At 60.7% G+C, this 19,407-nt stretch overlaps 5 protein-coding genes across 5 annotated transcripts; 3 read left to right on the forward strand and 2 right to left on the reverse strand.

Moving 5' to 3' along the window:
- Nucleotides 1-390: 390 nt before the first annotated feature.
- On the forward strand, nt 391-1,634 carry VTJ83DRAFT_5791 (uncharacterized protein; the record flags this gene model as incomplete). Its single annotated transcript, XM_071012430.1, has 2 exons — nt 391-1,220; nt 1,364-1,634. 2 exons carry the CDS (start codon nt 391-393, stop codon nt 1,632-1,634), a joined length of 1,101 nt encoding a protein of 366 aa, XP_070865166.1.
- Nucleotides 1,635-5,210: 3,576 nt separating this feature from the next.
- VTJ83DRAFT_5792 (uncharacterized protein) lies at nt 5,211-6,225 on the reverse strand (the record flags this gene model as incomplete). Its single annotated transcript, XM_071012431.1, has 2 exons — nt 5,211-6,117; nt 6,203-6,225. The coding sequence occupies 2 exons, from the start codon at nt 6,223-6,225 to the stop codon at nt 5,211-5,213; spliced, it is 930 nt and encodes a 309-aa protein (XP_070865167.1).
- Nucleotides 6,226-6,940: 715 nt separating this feature from the next.
- On the reverse strand, nt 6,941-10,464 carry VTJ83DRAFT_5793 (uncharacterized protein; the record flags this gene model as incomplete). Its single annotated transcript, XM_071012432.1, has 6 exons — nt 6,941-7,920; nt 7,980-8,274; nt 8,352-8,441; nt 8,518-10,274; nt 10,358-10,392; nt 10,460-10,464. The coding sequence occupies 6 exons, from the start codon at nt 10,462-10,464 to the stop codon at nt 6,941-6,943; spliced, it is 3,162 nt and encodes a 1,053-aa protein (XP_070865168.1).
- Nucleotides 10,465-14,097: 3,633 nt separating this feature from the next.
- Nucleotides 14,098-15,393, forward strand: VTJ83DRAFT_5794 (uncharacterized protein; the record flags this gene model as incomplete). Its single annotated transcript, XM_071012433.1, has 1 exon — nt 14,098-15,393. The coding sequence occupies one exon, from the start codon at nt 14,098-14,100 to the stop codon at nt 15,391-15,393; it is 1,296 nt and encodes a 431-aa protein (XP_070865169.1).
- A 1,720-nt stretch (nt 15,394-17,113) lies between these two features.
- VTJ83DRAFT_5795 (uncharacterized protein) lies at nt 17,114-19,081 on the forward strand (the record flags this gene model as incomplete). Its single annotated transcript, XM_071012434.1, has 3 exons — nt 17,114-17,261; nt 17,337-18,614; nt 18,672-19,081. The coding sequence occupies 3 exons, from the start codon at nt 17,114-17,116 to the stop codon at nt 19,079-19,081; spliced, it is 1,836 nt and encodes a 611-aa protein (XP_070865170.1).
- Nucleotides 19,082-19,407: the final 326 nt, after the last annotated feature.

Raw genomic sequence — 19,407 nt, forward strand, 5'->3', positions numbered from 1 at the left:
AGAATCAAGGTTGAAGAGCTAATAACGTTCAAGCCATCGGCACTTGGCGCCAGCTGTCATTCGTTGGTCATTAGGTAACCAACTGCTACTACTAACTAGTTACCTGTAACTACCTGCTGTGCTGGGGCTTGGAGCCGCTCGGCGCTTATGTAGACGCATCCTCGTTCTCGCATGTTGCTCTCCGGGCGTCGCATCACCACATAGTACCACTCAGGGATCAAGAGAAACCCACCTCCCTACAACAACGTACCTTGGGTAGCTTGACAGAGATTTGGTTTCTTCTTTGGAGTTCTACGCATCCGTCCTTTTCTTCGAGGCGCACATCGATAGAGCCTTTTTGCTTCTCCTTTCCCGCCGTCAAAGCCTCTCTCTCTCTCTCTCTCTCTCACCATGCCTCCGCTCCCCCACCCCGCCCTCCCGCGCCTCATCACCTACTATCAAACCCACCACACCCCCTCGGGCGACTTCATCTCCATCCTGCCCTTGATCCGAAACCCGGACATTCGCATCACGCACGTCATCCTCGCCGCCATCCACATCAACGAGGACCCCGACAAGCTCACGCTCAACGACCACGCGCCCGACGACCCGCGCTTCGCGACGCTCTGGGCCGAGCTCCGCGTGCTGCAGGCCAGCGGCGTCAAGGTCCTGGGCATGCTCGGCGGCGCCGCGCGGGGCAGCTACGAGCGCCTCGACGGGGACGACGCCGGCCGGTTCGAGCGCTACTACGCGCCGCTGGCGCGCATGGTGCGCGCGCGCGGGCTGGACGGGCTCGACCTCGACGTCGAGGAGCCCACGTCGCTGGCGGGCATCGTGCGGCTGATCGACCGGCTGCGCGCCGACTTTGGCCCGGGCTTCCTCATCACGCTGGCGCCCGTGGCGGCGGCGCTGCTGAGCCCGCGGCACAACCTCAGCGGGTTCGACTACGAGGCGCTCGAGGTGATGCGGGGCCGCGAGATCGCGTGGTACAACGCCCAGTTTTACTGCGGCTGGGGGGACTGCAGCAACCCGGCCATGTACGAGATGATGCTGGCCAAGGGGTGGCCGCCGGAGAAGGTGGTGGTGGGCATGGTGACGAACCCCGGCAACGGCAGCGGGTGGGTGCCCTGGGACGCGCTGTCCACGGTGATACCCGCGCTGGTGGGGAGGCACCCGAGGTTCGGCGGCGTCATGGGGTGGGAGTACTTCAACAGCCTGCCTGGAGGCGAGGAGCGCCCGTGGTAAGTCCTGCACGGCATGAGCCCGTTTTCTTGTTCCTTTTGCTTTTTCTTCTCTCCTTTGGCTCGGGGATCGGCAGAACCCCAGCGGACAGCTCGCCGCGCGGATCGAGGAGGAGGATGGCTTTGCTAACCCCGCCGCCTAGGGAATGGGCACAAGCCATGAGCGCCTTGCTCAGGGGCGAACGGACCGTGCCGGGGGTCGGACAGGCGTTGGAAAGGGGCTCTGCGGCAACAGCAGCTGTTCCTGCTGGTGCTGGTGCTGGTGTTGGTGCTGGTGCCGCCGCCGCCGCCGCCGCCGCCCCAAAGGCTCCGGCGTCGATCGAGGCCGACCCGGATGGCGGAAACAAGGCAGACGCGGCGCCGGTGCCTGGCGACTTTGAGTACCACTCGGATGGGAGCGGCCAAGATGAGTAGCTTTGCCTCGTTTGGCTCCTTGGAGCGCCGAATGGTAAGTTTCATGCAAAGTACATACCTCAACCATGACGGCGTGAAACTTGCCCATGTAGATCGTATCGGCTCCAAGGACGTGCTGCGTCAGCAGCGTCATCAACAGGCCGGACCGACCTCTGCCGCTGCGGACCATGCAACATGGAAAAGATGGCCGGGCTGCCGTCAGGAGAGAATGGAGCCGATGTTGCCGCCGGCAACCTGCCTGACCCAAGACCTGCTGCTGCTGCTGTTGCTGCTGCGGCTGCTGCTGCTACGCAGATGAGATCATATGCTGCAAAACCATATGCCCTGGCCACGGCCCATGGTCCTGGTGCATCTTTGGGATCAAGAGTTCTGTCCGGGCCGATCGGCCACGGTGCTTGGACGTATGCCGGCCAATGCTTATCGGGCTTCTCTCCGAGGAAAAAGAAACCCACCCGCTTCTCATGATGTAATCTAGGGACTGTACGTCGAACGATCGACGCCGCTCAGGGGCCGGACGATTCCATGGTTTTTTTTTTGAGAAACCTTGGCAATGCCCAAAGATTGCGATACACACAGCCATCCTAGCAAGGCCGGGGGGCCCGATTACCGATCCGGATGCTTCGCGGCTCTCGGCCCCCCAAGTCCAGCCCCTGGGACGCTCAATGCCATCCATCTCTTTTGCGTTGACTCGATGGTGTTGTGGTGGGCGTTTCCCTTGGCCGGCCACAGGGAAGCCAAGAGATGCCGCGAAAGCACAAGCGCGCGCAAGCTGGTTTGCTACTCCATCACGGTTCTAGATCTGCCTGCAAAGAAGCGTGGGTCTCGTCCTGGGCTGGCTCAGGTAGTAGGAGGTAGGTAGGTGGGTGCTCGCTCTCTCAGAAAACGGTCAAGGATGGACCGGGGGGGGGGAGCCTCCGTTAACCCCGGTGACGTCACCGGGGTTCCCATGCATGGATGGGTTAGAGTAGAGAGAGACGAGAGAGAGACGCTGCATTGTGAGGGTTCCCCTCCCCAATTCCAGATTACCTGATCTTGCACGGCCACCGTTCGCCAACAAAATGGACCGTCATCCGTCATATCGCTCCAACCTCCTCCCGTTGGGGGCCGTGCATGCATGCCACTCCTTTTGTCTTCCTTGCAAATCTTTGCGGCATCATGTAAGCAGCCCCCGCCCAAGAGGAACGAACCAGCAGCTCAACGAGAAGCCAACCTCACTGCGGTCCTCGGGTGTCTGATACAAGCACGCCGCCATGGGGCTTCCGCTGCCCCGTTGGCCTCCTTCACCCGCCTTCCGCCTGGCCAAGGGTCTGCCGTGCAAACCATTGAGCCTGCTCCTTGTCATTCAGGGATAATCGCCATGATGATGATGATGACGATGACGATGATGACGATGATGATGATGATGACGGTAATGATGCTGGGCGATGAATGGGGGGGATTCTCGTGTCTCTCCGGCTAGCCGGACTTTCAACTCGATAAAAGAAAACACGAATAAAAAAACCGGTACGCCGATGTAGGTAGGAAGCCCAACGGTAACCAGCCGTTCGTCCCTCGGGGGCCAACCCACAGAGAAACCACGATTCCCGGGATCCATCTCAGCCGAGACGATCTTGATAATCGCGGGCGTTGATCCCTTCGCTTGTCGGACGATCCCACTCGAGATTTCGTCACGGTGGTAGTTACGGTTCGTTTTTCGGCAACGAAGATGCCGGATGGCGGCAGCAGTGACGCCGCAAGGCGACGGGGATGTTCCCGGCTCGGCCGAGAGTTCCCCCCTCCGCTTTCAGGCTCTGGATGCAAGGTACCTACATCAGCGATGGGTTCGGGTTATTATGTCACCGGCAAACCTCTCTGGCGCACACCCACCCACCTCTCGTCCGCTCCCCTTGCTGGCGAGACGGATTGCTTGCTCACCCAAAGCACACCCGACTCCGACGCCTGGTTTGCCCCCCTCTTCCCTCCCGAGCAGCGCTTTTTTGTGCCCGGTACTACGCTGACTTCGGGAGCTCCCAAAAGAAGAAAGAAACCGGCACGTAGTAGTACATCGTTTCCATCTGGGCCTCCGCTTCTCGTCTGACCCTCTGTGCCCGCGCCTTGTTCCCTGATGTGACCTTTCCTGGCGGGGCTAGGAGAATCATATAAGTAAGCCAAGGACGGCACCCCCCCTCTCTCCGTTCCCTCTTGGACAAAGAGACATCATCCGTTTTCCCATCCTCCCTCCATCCCCCACCCCGTAGTAGCATACCCAAGTCAAGTCAGGCTTCTGCTTTGATTGTCTGTCTCTTGGACCACTCCCCGCAGCACTCCCTCCCACACCCGGACTGAACCTGGTTCGTTCCCACCAACACCACCACCACCATCACCACCACAACCACCAACACACCCTGCATGCCATCTTAGAGCCACCACAAATCACTTGACCACGCAATCCCCCTTCGATACCCATCATCCGCCCTTTCTTCCGTTTGGTGATGCCCGCCGCCTCCCAAAACTTCCGCTACTCCCATCCCATGTCTCTGTCACTCCCGCCTCCGGCCAACCTAGGCGCCTACTCGCGCTCCATGCACCTGCACACCCAACGCCAGATGGAGTCCATCCTGAGGTCACCGAGGCAGTCCGGCTCGTACCGCTCGCAGTCCCCGACGCCGCCGCAGTCGTCATCGTCGTCGTCGTCATCATCGTCACAGCGACAACAACAACAACAACAACAACAGCAGCAGCAGCAGCACCAACAGCAGCGGCATCAGCAGCAACAGCAACAACACCAGCACCAGCACTCCCAGCATCATCACCACCACCAACAACAGCAACAACAACAAAGAACGGGAGCTTCGTCCCAACACCGCCTGCCCGAAGGGACGGGCCTTCCTGGCGGCGTCGCGCGGGGCCATCACGACCCCAACAGCCACGGCTATTCGTCTTGAAACATTTCTCTTGAACATACGGGCCTTGGCAGATTGTGTTTGGGGGGTTGGCCCCTCTCTCCCCTTTTCTCTTGTTGGAGAGACCACACAACATCCGAAGCCGGCAACCCGAGGGGGTTCTTTTTTTTTTCTCTCTTGGAAGATACAAAACGGGGGTCGTGTAGCGTGTAGATGGGTTCAACAACGGCGGCGGGTTGAGGCGAGATTGGCACGCTGAGGCTGGGCTGCTTGGTTGATTGGGTTGCATACTGGGGTAATCGGTCGGTCGGTTGGTTGGTTGGTTGGTTGGTTGATTGGTTTTGCTGGTTGGCTCGGTCCCTTGGGGATCATCGTTTCTTTCTTTTTATCAAAAAGGATTAGATGAGCGCATACGTTGCGCGCAAGAACTGTCGCGTTGCATACCCCTTCATTTTTTTTTCCCAAGAGCAATGATGATGATGATGATGACTGCTGTCCAGTGTGTGTTGAGGGAGCAGAGGAAGTCATGGTGCCGTTCGTGTTCTAGCCTCCGTGTACGCGGTATGCAATGCAAACCCATGGTGCATAAGGCGCCTAGGCGAACTCTTTCTTCAGCAGCCTCGAGGGTGCGCCGGCCGTAGCTGGCGTACAAGACTGTCTCTTGTCCCCTTGATGCTTTTGCTCGTTTCCGGGCTCAAACAAGGGGCTTCTTGATCTTGATCCCCAGCGCGGCCGATCGGTCCTTTTTCTTCTTGACCTGGCGTTTGAAGCTTGGCGGTGGCATCGCGTCCGGCGTGGGGGCCGTCGAAGGCGGTTTTGAGCTCGACGCTGATGCCGACGCTGATGCCGGCGCTGCTGCCGACGTTGACCCCACTGCCGCCTCGTCCTCGTCCTCCACCCCCGCCGCATCCTCCTCCTCAATCACCTCCTCCAGCGCCTCCTGCCGCCTCGCAAACGCAAACGCCCTCCTTGCGGCCTCGGCGTCCTCCTCCTCCTGCCTCCTCCGCTCCTCGTCCTCGGGCCGCACGAGCGCGGGGCCCGCCAGCACGTCGCCGCCCGCCTCCTGGCGCGCCTTGTCGAGCCGGGCGTTGCGGCTGCGGATCTCGTCGAGCATGTCGGCGACCATCATCTCGCGCTTGGCGTCCTCCGTCTTGGCCTCGAGCTCGGCCATGGCGTTGCGCTCCGCCTCCCCCTCGGCCTCGGCCATCTCGCGCTCCAGCCGGTCCAGCCGCTGCTCGTCCGTCTCCTCGGCCGTCGGGTCGTCGAGCCCCCGCTTCCACGGGTCCGTGTTGCGCTTCGCCCCGCGCTCCACCAGGTAGTCCTGGTTCTTGGGGTCGGTGCGGAACACAATCTCGCCCGAGCACCGCGTGCACCGTATGTAGAAGCGGTACAGCTGGATGCCCAGGTACGTCTCGCCGGGCGGCGTTTCCTTGCGCGCGTTGAACTTGCGGCCGCGGTACATGTACTCGCCGCACGTGACGCAGCGCAGCGAGAAGGGGAGCATGAGGCGGACGGTCTGGACCTTGGCGGCGTTGGGGTCGCGTTTCGGTTTGCGCGACCGGCCCACGAGGGACGGGTCGAAGTCGGGGGGGTAGTATTTCCTGCAGAAATGGGGAGCAAGGTTAGCCGGGTGCCGGTTCCTTTGCGTGGATCGCGCCGGCGGGCGGGACGAGGGAGGAAGCGTACGTGAGGACTTTGCGTTCCGACATGGCGGCGGTTGGGTGACGGCGATGGGATTAGGTTGCGGTGGAGTTGGGGGGTGTTGTAGATGAGCGAAGGATTCCCTATCCAGAGGGAGGTTCGGACGATGAGGGTGTTGCAGGTTCGGTGGCTGAAGAAGAGTCGATGCGATGGAGAAAGTTGGTGGTGGACATTCCATGCAAAGTAACTAGTCATCAATCAAGCAGGGAAGGAAACGCTGCGCCGCGACCTTGGGCGTGCGACCCAAATGTTGACGCTACAACCCTAACCCTCATTACCTACCTACTAATACTGAAGAGGCGAGAAGTGAACTATGACAGACGCATTCCTTGTAATAGACCAAGTTCAACATTTGACATTCAATTTTTCCATATGAAACATGAAATCAATCTTGTATCAACCTATTCACTCGTAGATTTATGTATTCAATTTTTTTTAAAAAAAAGAAAGAAGGGTATCATGATGCTGATGCTGATGATGCTGATGCTGATGATGATGCCATGTACCCATCTAACCCATGCAACCCATGCAAACCCCTCCCCTCCCATCCCTCTATAAGCATATACATGGTAGAGGTATGGTTGTCCGACCCCTGTGTCCCCCATCATTATTCGAACCAACACTATACAACCGCCAATTCCCTCTCTTCTCCCCTCCCCCCCCCCCCCCCCTCGTTTTTTATCCACTATTATCACACTGTCTTTCGACACCACCTCGTCTTCCCTACCTCTCCCCCATCCTCAACCTCTCCTCCATCCCTTGACCATGCGGCCTCTGCTCCGCCTCCCCCTCATCATCGCTCTTCATCTCCTCCAGCACCTCTTCGTTATCCTCCTCCTCTTCTTCCTCGTCGTCCTCGTCCTCCCCGCCCGCCAACGCCCCCGAGACCTCCTGGCCCGCGCCCACCTCCTCCGGCCCGCGCCTCCGCTTCTCAAAGTCCTGCCTGTGCGCCTGCGCCATCGCCTGCCGGATCGACCGCTTCGACTCGGCCACCACGTCCGTCATGCGCCTGCGGAAGCTGGCGGCCGCCGGCATCGCGGCGACGCCCTCCTCGATGGCCGACTCGTCCACCGCGTGCTGCGGGACGGGCGCCGTGGCGGTCGACGGCGAGGGGCGGTGCACGATGGACTGGCGGCGCGGGGGAGGCAGGCTGGTGCGAGGAGGGGACGGCATGGTGGCCGCCGCTTCGGTGGCGGCCGTGGCGGCCGTGGCGGGGCGCGATGCGCTCGGGAGGGTCGCGGCGGACGTCGGGCGAGACGGGGTGGTCGTTCCGTCTTTATCGGCGGCGGCGGCGGCGGTGGCGGCGGTGGCGGCGACGGCCGCTCCGTCCGTGGCGGGCACGGCAGCCGCGACCTCCTCCAGACTCGGCTGCCGGCTAAAGAGCTCCAGGTGGTAAGGTAGCGGGGTGTCGCGGGCGGCCTTGTAGTTGGCGACGTTGCCGCAGTGTTCGTTTTCCACGCGGAAGATGGCCCACAGGCCGCGGCGAACGACCTCGGCCAGGGCGACGAGGAAGGACACGAGCGTGCTGTGCTGCGTGTTGTGCGTAAAGATGGCGTAAAAGATCCACGAGAAGCGCAGGACCGGGTCGATCACAATGATGGCGTAGTAGATCCACACGGGGCGCAACGCGGTGATGTTACGCAAGAACTTGGTGCGCGCGTTGGGCTGGAAGAGGGCGAAATCCATAAACACGTCCCAGACGGCTGCGGCAAGGTTAGCTTGGGAAAGGGGGGGGCCTCAAAACAGGAAGGGTGATCCTTACAGGAATACAAGGCGCTGATGGTGGCAAAGGTGATGAAGAAGCTGAGGTTGGTGCGGGTGTTGTCGATGCGGTAGAGGCTGAGCCAGACGGCGGTGGTGATGGTCATGGCGTACTTGGCGCAGTTGGCGAGGTGCGGGAACCAGTTCCGCGTGTCGTAGTAACGCCGGATGCACTGCAGGGCACGCCATATCGGCGGGAGGGCCGCGAAAAAGCCGAGGAGGCGCGAGTGGGACGAGTTGCACTGGTCGGGCTCGTTCCAGCTGTTGGCGTACAGACAAAAGAACAGCTCGATGTTCTGGTGCGCGGTCAGGTCAGGTCAGGTCAGGTCAGTCAGCCTGCCACGGCCAACGGGAGGAATGCAAGGCCACGTACGCAAACGGCGTAGGTCAACGAACACCACATATCCCCTAGGAAGAAATCGCGGAACTCGACCGGATAGAGGCCCGCCAGGAGCAACCGGAACTGCGCGAGAGCCGGTTAGTCAACAGGAGGAGAGAGGCCTACGCTCGAATCGCAAGGGAGGAAAAAGAAAACTCACATGAGAGTACACGAACCACCGCCTGGCTCTGTAATGGAGGATCGGCAGGGGAAGGAAGAGAATGAGGACCGAGAGGCAGACCAGCAGGACGGGGTAATACAGGTACAGCTCCTCCCAGTAGCTTCCGGCCCTGGAAAAGTTGAGCCAGAGGAAGACGCCAAAGAGGGCAAAGAAGAAGCTCGGGAACTCGGCCAGCTGCCTCCAGTCCAGGACGTGCCGCGCGTCAAACTCAAAGATGAAGGGATAGTTGACCTTGTGCTTGGTCCACACGCTGCAGGCCAGGGTGAAAAGCGAGAACAACAGCAGGATGAGAAAGTACCCGCCGTAGAGCTGCAGCAGGTAGCTGGTGCGCTCGAGGATGTCTCTGTGCTCGTCGTCGAAGAGGAAGTCGGCCCCGTAGACGAGGCCCTGGGCGGCGAAGACGACGCCGACGCCGATCATGAGGCCGCAGCGGAACGTGCTGTCGGACGTGTCGCCAGGGCGCTTCTGCAGGCCGCGCAGCTTGCCGGCGGCGATCTTGTGGTTGCCCTTCTCAAAGTACCTGGCGTAGAGGTCTTCGACGGTGCGGAGGTGGCCGTCCAGGACGTCGCTGTTGACAAAGTACGACTTGTTGACCCGTTCGTTCATGTAGCGGTAGGGCGGGCGGGCGCGGACCGCCTTGTCGTACTTCTTGTTGAGCTTGCGGAAGGCGGTGCGGTTCAGCAGGGCGTACGACTTGAGCAGCTCGAGGCTGCGGTAGAACTCTTGGAGGGCGAGCTTGAGCTTGCGCTTGGCCGAGCGGTACGGCACGTCCTGGTCGGTGGGCCGCCGGACGTAGTCGCTCCTCTCGTCCCGCTGGCCGGCCAGGACGGGGGTGCGCGTCATCTTCTGGAGCGCCTTGGAGTTGGGCCCGGGCTTGATCAGGCGGTCCCGGAGCGGCGAGAGCCAGTCGAGGCCGGCGCCGTCCTTGGCGTGCCCCGACGAGTCGTCGCCGCTCCGGCTCCGGCTCCGGCCCTGCTTGCGGCGCCTCTTGGCCTCGGCGATCTCGTGGGTGCGGCGGTTGCGCATCTCGCGCAGCTGGGCGCGCAGGGCGGCCAGGCGCTCGGTCGCCTGGTCCTCCTTCTCCTGGTAAAAGGTCTCGATCTTGTCCAGCTCGCTGTCGAGGAAGGTGAAGAAGTCGCGCTCGGTGGCGCGGACGTGATCCAGGGCCTGCAGGCCGATCTCGACCGGCCCCGTTCGGGACTGCTGCCGGTGGATGGTGCCGCCGGTGAAGAGGCGGGTCAGACGCAGGCGCGGCGTCATCCCGGGGCCCGTGGCCGTGGACGAGTTGCGGCGGTGGACAGCAGCAGCACGCGACGAGATCGCAGCCGTGGCGCTGCGGGTGATGGAGAAGTAGGACGCGGGCTCGGCGGTGTTGGACGGGACGCGCATGGCCGGGTCGGGCAGCTCAAAGGTGTTTTGATCGCTGGCGGCGATGCTGCCATAGCGGACGCCGCTGCCCGGGGAGCAGGACAGCTCCGAGCGCTCATCAGCCGAGACGCGCCGCGTGCTCTGGCCGGCGGGAGCGGCGCCATGGGCGAAGCTCGTCCCGTCGGGAGCGGTGGTCGTGCGGCTGAGCGCCGGAGGAAAGCCCGCGTCGATGCCAAGGTAGGCGTCGGGAGTGGCAGCGCTAGGCCTCCTCGCCAACGACGGCGTCGTCTCGGCGCGGCTGATGGCCCGGGCCACCGCCTTGATGTGCTTCTTGCCCTGCTTGTAGTTGAGATACTTGGCGCGCCATTCTGCGCCAGGCCAGGCCCTACGGTCAGCGTTTGCGAAACACCGAGGGGGTCTGTACAGGCGTTACGAGAACTGCACAACGTACCTGGGACGGCCTCCCTCTCAAGCTCTTTGGCGAACCTTCATCATAGGTAACCGGCGGGTCAGCCAAGCGGCGACTTGGCCCTGGGATGATGGCTTTGCTTACTTCATGGTATAGACCCTCACCCGGCATCACCAACCGCAGCGGTGAGTGGGTGAGCGGTTGTCTAGGACAAGCAGAAGGCGGATCGCGCCGATTGGAGGTCAAGTTTGTACAAGTGCCAATGCGCTGCAGAGAGAATGCGCTTCGGCTCGCATTGGGGAGTTGAAAATTGGATGTTCTATTTTTGCGCCGTGTCTTGGTTTTGAGACTTGTTTCATCAAGCCCGCTGCGTCGTTGAAGACAGACGACAACAACAGGGAGTGACGTGACGGTGAAATGCTATGAGCTCTCCTCGGGCGGTCCCCTTTTTTTAAAGGGGCGTTTTCTGCATGTACCTAGTCGTACACCGTAGGGATATACGGGACGTAGCGTCGCCTTGGCTCCCTGGGCTCTCGTTGTGGCTGTCAAAGCTTTTTCTTGTTGCTCGTCCATGCGAGCCATTCAACCTCCATGCATACGAGGGGCGGCCGCCGTCGGTTTTGAAACGTGCTGCTTGGCACGATTCGGGGCTCCCGTCGGCTGCGGGACGAGCCAACAGGCAGTCGAACCGCCGACGGGGGTGGCCCAGGGAGACAGGGGTATCGGAGCAGGGCAGAAATCTGAATGACGCAGCCAAGCAGCCCAGAAGGCGGAACGCGGGCGGATTGGCCCGGGGCATTCCCCTTCGTCTCGTTGGCCCATCGTTCCGAGACCATCCACTTACATAAGTACATTCGACGAATTGGACTCATACTGGCGCGTTGATGAGCAACGTCGGCTTTCTCTTGGTACGGCGTGCCATCTTACATCATGTATTGCCTCGACCCTACCTGCCCGCCTGACTACCCACACCGGACATACATACAGACAACACACAGGTACCCTCAGGTATCTATCTTGCCTACAGGGCCATCGGAACTCTCAGGGTGTCGGCTTCTTCCGAGCCGACCCGCGGAGAAGAGCCATCCGGTGGAGAGCCCGAGTCTGGAGCTGTGTCCCCCTGGCGCTTCCGGCGGGAACGTCTTGATCTCTGGCCTCTTTGACCCGGCCCGTCAGCGGTTGGTGATGATGGAAGCCTGTATCCGGCAGGCTTGCATGCAATTCCAGGCATCGAGGCGCGACGTGCATGCTACCTAGGCGGCGGCCCAGACCGGCCGGAACCCCGATCAAGCTCACTCTGGCTGGACGTCGAGCCCGGTTCTGACCGATGCCCAGCCGCCCTATCGGCCTCGTCGAGGGCACGCACGCTTTCACGACGCCCGATCAGCCCTCCCGAGGCCCACAGCAGCTCCGGTCGGCGATGCCAAATCGGACTGGGACGATCCCACATACCCCGCGATACCCATCTCCTCCTGTGAACGTGCAACAAAGAAGCCAGAGGAACATCCCATCCAACGTGGTTACCAGAGATGGGTACACGGTAAAGGGCCCAGCAAAGACGTTGAAGGTCGCGACATGTGCAGCCAACAGCCGCCCGCCTTTGACGTCCAGGGCAGATTCCCGAGGAACACCCCACGCCGCACGCTTCAGAGCCTCGTGCGCCCGGCACCTGGAACCCCGCCCTCCCTCGGTCCCGGCGGAGAGCCACGAGATATGCCCTCAGCGCCCAAGCATCACCGCGGCCACGGACCGGAAGCCTCAGCGTGGAAGCCCGGCTTATTGGTGGGAATGCGGCGTAGAAGCGGGTGTCACACTGACGCACAAAGGATGCGCAACGTCGCAATTGAGGCTGCTTCTGTCGTGTCCCTTGCCTTGCAAGATGCGTCGCTGCTTTTTCGCTTTGTGGAAGCTGAAGCAAGACCTAGCTACCAATTTGCCCATGCCAGCAATTCCGTGGGACCCAACGTTGCGGCTCTGCAACGTCTGGACACGCTGGCGTCATGGGTGGATGTAGGTGTATATAGCGGGCGGGATCTCTCCCCTGCACGTAAGGTATGTACAGTACTTTGACAGTAGGACATAAGGTGCTAGGTAAGCCCTGGGCCAACTTTCATATCATCCGGTCAGCGCGGCTGTCCTGCGCCAAATCTGCCCAATCCGGACGAGGAACCTTGCAGCCCTTCAAGGGATGCTCCAGCTGGGGCTGGGGCCCAGGACCAGGCGAACCTCTCGGCTTCACATCTCAAGGCTCGTCGTGGTTCGGACGAGATCATCGTTGCATTCGCGTAACTTGTTGTGTGCATAAATAGTTGAGGTGCCACTTTACTACGGCGCAAAAACGCACACATACTGAGTACACATACAACATCCTGCTTGCCCAGAAACCTTTTTTGCCAACGCACTAGGTGCCTGGGTGCGGTACCTACTATAGGTGGATGAGCGGGGTGGTGACCGATCAGGGACGATTCTCATCCTCTTCATTAGACGACGGCGCGCCTGGGCTGATCACCCTCTTTTTTTTTTTTTTTTTCTCTGGTTTTTGATATCAGCGCCTAGAGGGGAAGCTGGAAAGAGAGAGAGTTGGGAGCATCCTGGATGCTTTTGTACTGTGTACCTCCTGTACCCCGCCATGTTGCCACTGAAATTCCATACCCCGGTCCAGCTGAGATGGCGGATCGACGGGCCCGCGTCCTTCCCGTTAGCCAACCTTAGCGCGACCCCTGGGTACCTAACTATCAGTCGCTTTTCATCACCACGTCGCCCAAGACCACTGAAAATTGCAGGAGACGACAGGACGCTCGTTCTCGACTTACTGTAGGTACCTTAGTTACCGTACCAGAGAGCTTGCTGGTGCCCGGCGGCTGACTCGAGCGAAACTACGGTACCTATGTCAAGGGTGAACTCGCCAACTGGGGAACTGGGGGGTGACGGGAGGTGGTGGGCTGTTGGGCGTCTTAGCTGAATTGCCCCTCCTGGGCCGAGAGGCACAGCGACACAGGCGACACAGGGCAGTCCCGTTTCAGTTTGGTGCGTGTTCCGTTGGAGCGAACAGCCTCCCCGCGCAATTCTCCCCCTTACCCCCCCCCCCCCCCCAAAGAAAAAAAAGAAAAGAAAAAACCGCTGCAAGCAATCAAGCAAGCAAGCACCCAAGAAGCCTCTGCTCCAATGCCAACCCTTTGCCTTGCGGCCTTTTGTTCCACAAACAGCATCTACAACACGGCAGTGGTTCCGCAGAGCGGAGGGATCTCGCATCTCGCATTGCTCGCCCGACGAGCCGGATCTTCCGCCCGCGCTAAAGTGCTCTCCATCTCCACAGGATAACATCATCGACCCAGGGCCAAGGCGGCGTATGCAACGTCGGAGCCGCCAGGTTCGGCCGACAAGCACGGCCCTCCCATTCCTCGGGCATCCTTGACCTTTCTAGCTCGTGTCCCTCCTCTTCTACCACCTTCGTCCTCAACCACCACCACCGCCACCCCTCCTTCCACTTTTTGGTCTCTTGACCTCCGCATCGTTTTGCGACGAGCTGGGTGTTGGTCGCTTCGACGTCAATTCTTTTTTCCTTGCCCTCAGCCCGAACGACCAAGTCGCCGCTCGTTGGATCGCTGCTCTCTCCTCAACGCCCAGCCTCGGTGCGTCGCCCTCGTATTGAGGCCCCGAGTACAAGAAGCTCGCGACCCAAAACAAACGCCGTTGCGACGCTCGACCGGCCAACACGTGCATCGACATCCCCGGGCTCTCTTTTGCACGACACCCAACCTGCGTCTGGACCCGCTGCCGCCATGTCGCACATGTGGACACCCGAACCCATGGCGGACGCGCAATATGCCCGCACGCGCCCGCCGCCAATGGAGCCCGCGAGCAACGCAGCCTACACCCACAGCCGCACAAGAACGACGTCGTCCAACGTCTTTCCATTCTCCATGCAGCCGACCTATTCCCCAAACCCGGACCCCCATCCGAACCTGGCACCGGCGCCTCCGAATCTGCACCCCTACCAGCCGCAACAACAGCAGCAACAGCAGCAGCAGCCGCACTATCACCAACCGCCGCCGATACATCTCACCCAGCCGTCCGCCGCCCGCCCGCAGCGCCGCTCCCCCAGCGTCAACACCTTCAGCACCATCTCGAGCGGCGGCGGCATGCCCCCTCCAGCGGCCTACCGGACCTCCCCGACCCTCGACATCCGACGCTCCACGTCCAGCCGCTCCGGCGGCGTCCCTGGCTCGCCGCACGCGGGCGGGTACGTTGCGTTTCTGAGGAAGCAAAAGGCCACCGTGTGGTGCGACCGCGCGCAGCATGAGGATCCGCGCCTGCTCGCCCAGCAGCGCGCGGCCAAGCAGCGCGCCAACATGGAGCTCCTGGGCGCCGTCACCGGCCTCGGCATCGGGTCCATATCGTCGGGCCGCACGGCCACGGGGTTGAGCACGAGCGGCAAGGTCGCCGCCAAGATCCGCCACCACGGAAAGCCCACCGTCATCGGCTACTCCCCCGGCAGCGCCTTCAACGGCGTCGGCGGCGTGCCCCTCCGCCTCAGCGCGACCGAGGTCGAGGGCGAGGAGAGCGACGACGACGACCCCACCCTGCGGCAGCACTACGGCCAGCACCACCGCCGCACCGGCAGCTCCGGGCGGAACAGCATCGGCAGCGCGGGGCGGCGGACCATGACCGGCACGTACCGCACCTCGGGGAGCGCCCACGGCGCGCCCGCGTCCCGCTGGAGCCCCGGCGACACCCCAGAGCGGCGAGGCTCGCTCGCCGACGGGCAAGCCGCCGCCACGCCGGCTTCCGCTGCCGCGACCCCCGACAGCAACAACAAGAACGACAATAATAATAATAACGACGCCGGCAGCGCCAAGCACCGCAGCGTGGGGAGCAGGGACAGCATCAGCGCCGAGCGGCTGGACACGTTGCCCGAGCTTGGCTCGGGCCATCTGGCGGCCAACAGCATGAAGCATGCGGCGGTAACACGAGAGAAGAGCGTCAAGAGCGTGGACGAGCTGAGGAGGCGAGGGAGCGTGGATGAGAGGACGATGACGCTGACGACGGGGAGGTTGTATATTGCGAACCCTGATTAAAAGGGTTGAAGAAGGGGAGGGGGAGAGCGTGGTCTGTGAAGGGGAAGGCAGGGCTGGACCTTGCGCCTTTTCGCACGTGGTAGTTGGAAAGAGGGGAGGGGAGGTTTCTGGTAATCTACATCTTTTTTTTTCTTTTTTTTTTTTTCTTTTTGGATTTGTTTTCTCCGTTTTGGCCATCGGTTCAGCACCCTGCCATTCTCAAAGACCTTCCTTGGGTCTCATCATCGTCCACATCATCATCCACGGTCATTTCTAATCATGCTTTCTTTCTGTGTTTCTTCTTCTCATCTGCATCGGCCCCTCGTTGTTTTGTACCAGCTTGCTTGTCATAATACCCATACCACAGCAGGTTACGGAGGATGGTTCAAAAGTTATTGAAGGAGGTACATCTTGGACAGGCGTTGTCGTCCGGTCAGGAGCTTAGGACGTTTGGTCATACCCCCGATCAATATCAATTGAGCGTTTGCTCTTCTGGTGGTTTGGATCACGTTGCTTGTCTGCTGTTGAATTGGGGAGGAAGGGGCGGGGGGTTTCCCTTGGTGACTCTGGAGGCATCCTGTCGTGGGTCTTCAAGACAACCTGCTCTGCGTGATTCGAGGAGGACCGAGCCATCTCGTCACCTTATCATCCATGCCAGCGACGAAGCATCCGGTTGTACTTCGTATCGAGGTAGGTTTTCTGAACACGTCACCACAGCTCAACTCTCTACCGTGTAGTAGTAGATTCATGGGCCTTGGGTGATGCTACAAGACGGCCCGATGTGGCCTGTCTGACTCGGTTGGGTCCTTTCTCCTACAACGCTATTGCGTCACTGACAAGCCGCTCATGAAAAATATCAAGTCAAGGTGTTGTAACATTGCTACCTTATCTATAGCAAGCCCTGTTATGCGGGGGGGTGGTCCATGGATGAAAGTGGAGTCCAATGAGGTCTCACGAGTGGATCGTGGGTCGACCGTGACAACACCTCATGCCAATCCGGTGCCTTGGTTTTACACGGTGGGCTGAGGTTAGATTTTCTCCTTTTTTTCCTCCTCATATTTTTTTCTTGGTGATCAGGCATATCTTGTCGAAACGAAATGTTCGAGTGAAGTCTGCCAGTGTTGGGTTGCCGAGGAATGCTCATTTTGGCGGGGCTGGCATGCCCTGCTCTCCAGGAGCTTGGGAGGACCGTACTTATGGGTAACCATGAGAGGGTCATTGGTAGCCCCACTTCATCAACCGACCCACCGGGTTCCAACCAAGGGGCTGCCTCAAGCGAGTTTTTTTCTCCCATTCAGCCACAGTTGTGAACTCTTGTCTGGAAAACGCCCACGCCACATCTACGCCACGGCCCCCCCCTCCAAGAAGAATCCTGCACGCTAATTTACCAAGATGACGCGTGACGCGTTGGAGTCGCGACCTCCTGAGGGGAGCGCGTTCCACTCCAGGCAGACAGGACACCCAGACCGGTCCAATTCCCCAATCATTGGCCTAAGCGCTTGCCATCGCCAAACGAAATCCAAGCAACCTCCATCCCGCATCCACAACCTCGACGGCCCGAAAACAACCAAAACAACAACCATTGCCATAGAAAGTGTTGACCTGCGACGTCGCCGTTTTACGGCCGCCATTGCAAGACTAGACGGTTGACTCTTGTTTCGCCTTCTTTTTTTTTCCCACTCGTATTGATTCATCGCATTCGACCCTTTTCCGGCATTTCCCGCGTTTGCGGGCTGTTTAGATGACTCTCCTTACCATGTCGACCAACGTTCAGGATGGAGTAGATTTGGCCAGTCGGAAGAGATGCCACGATGACTTTGTGAAGGAGGAGGAGGAATCCTGCGCCCCTCTCTCGGCAGGCCACGTCGGAGACGGCTCAACGAGCGATAGTAAGTCAATCCGATTTGCCTCGGCCATCATTTGCCTTGCATGGAGATTAACCTGCCATGCCATTCCGATCGCAGAAGAGAATGACGCCCGCTGTACACCCGCCCAGGCCGCGAAGTCGCCCTCAAGATCCAGCTCCGTCTTGAGCGAGCCGCCCAGCAGCCCCGCCCCGCCGTCGACGCACTCTGCGTCTGCCGCACCCGCCACGTCTTCCACCATGCCCAAGACCTCATCAGCCTCGACCACCGCCGGCGAGCCGCCGAAGAAACGGAAGCGGGCCACGCCCGAGGAGATAAAGGCGAGAGAAGCCGAGAAGGAGGCCGAGAAGCTCAGGAAACAGGAAGAGCGCGAGAGGAAGCAACGCGAGAAAGAGGAGGCAGAAAAGGCCAGGGAGCAGCAAAGGCTTGCCAGGCAGCAGGAAAAGGCCAAAAAGGAGCAGGAAAAGGCCAAGAAGGAGCAAGAGATGAAGCAACGCCAGGAGGAAAAGGAGCGCAAGAAGCGCGAGAAGGAGGAGGAAGAGGCCAAGAAGGCACGGAGCCAGATGAAGCTCACGGCCATGTTTGGCCTGACCGCTGCCCCGAAGAAGGAGCCCGCCGCGCCCAAGTCCGACGCCAAGCCGACCGATGCCGCCACGGGCGAGCCCAAGAAGGAGCCGTCCCTTTACGAGAACATGTTCAAGCCGTTCTTCATCAAAGAGCACGTTCGGATGGCCAAGGACCCGTGCCAGTTTGACGACGAGGCGAGGGAGGCCAAGCTGAGGATTCTCGAGGAGCACCTCTCCGGCCAGCGGGAAGGCCCGGCGCTCCGCTTCGACCCGGTCGAGACCCTCCAGCTCCCGTTCAAGCAGCGTCGCCGCGGCCGAGTGTACCCCAGCGTCAGGAAGATCATGGCCGACCTGGAAGGCTCGGAGACGACCGAGTCGCAAACCGCGCAAATGAAGGACGCCCTCGAGATGCTCAAGAAGGTCCCCATGAAGTCGATCAAGTTCAAGGAAGACGTTCGGCCCGCCTACGTCGGGACCGTCAGCGGCCTGCCGGCGGGCGTCCAGAGCCTGGCGCGGCTCGCCAAGAACCCCGCATCCAGGAAGATTCTACCGCTCAACTACGACTATGACTCGGAGGCAGAGTGGGTGGATGAGGAGGGCGAGGACGTGGAGGATCTCGACGACGAGGAGGAGGAGCTCGACGGGGATGAGGATATGGATGACTTCCTGGATGACTCCGAGGATGTCGGCCCCGCGAGGATGGTTTTCAGCGGCGGCATGGAACCGGAGGCTACCGGGCCGTGCTGGGAGGATCGCAATCGGAGGACAGCAGAGCCGAAGCTCTACAAGCACCGGCTGGAGTTTATGCTTGGTGAGTCATTCTCCGTCGCGCTTTGGTTTCAGAGAACGCGGCCTCTAACCGAAACAGAAACCCTGGAGCACCACCACAGCATCGACCCTTTCTCCACCGCCTACTGGCCTTCACCCAAGTCCAAGGCGAGCGCCTCAGCAAGCGCCCCCGCGGGCCCCACGGCCTCTTCAGGCACCGCTCAGGAGGCGGCCGCCTCGGCTCCTGCCCCGTCTGACGCGTTCCAGGCCCTCAGCTCTGGGGCTTCCGTCGCCGAAAAGGGTTCGAAGAAAGCGGTGCAGCCCCTGCCGCCCGACATGCAAGAGAAGCTCAAGGGCGTCCACCACGAGTATCCCACCCTCACCAAGGCCGGCGTCATTGAGCTCTTTGCGGCTCAGAACCCCGGGTGCTCCAAGGCGCGGATCAAGGCGACCTTTGACGTTGTCTTTGAGATGACGGGCAAGAAAACGTTCAAGATCCGGGGGGAGTAGCCAGGTTGTTGCGACGGCTGGCTGCGTTTGCTTGTCGGCATGCGGCCCTGCTCTTTTGATGAGAGGGCTGCACCGCCATGGCAACCGGCAACCGGCAATCCTTTTCTTTCCTTGGGGGCTTTTGCTATTTGTGCATGTGTTGCGGAAAGGGAGGGGGGAAGGGGGGCAGCAAGAGTTCACGTTCGCCCTGGCAGCCTCCTACGGCTGTTATCAGGGAGGGCTGGGTATATCTGCGCCTGCAAACTGTGCAAGTTGCCTGCAAGGACGAGGTTGATGGGCACAAGACGGTCTGGTTTAATGACGTGTGTTACATATACATGGGGCGT

The sequence above is a fragment of the Remersonia thermophila genome, chromosome 5 (assembly GCF_042764415.1).
Source record: "Remersonia thermophila strain ATCC 22073 chromosome 5, whole genome shotgun sequence".
NCBI classification, from domain to species: domain Eukaryota; kingdom Fungi; phylum Ascomycota; class Sordariomycetes; order Sordariales; family Chaetomiaceae; genus Remersonia; species Remersonia thermophila.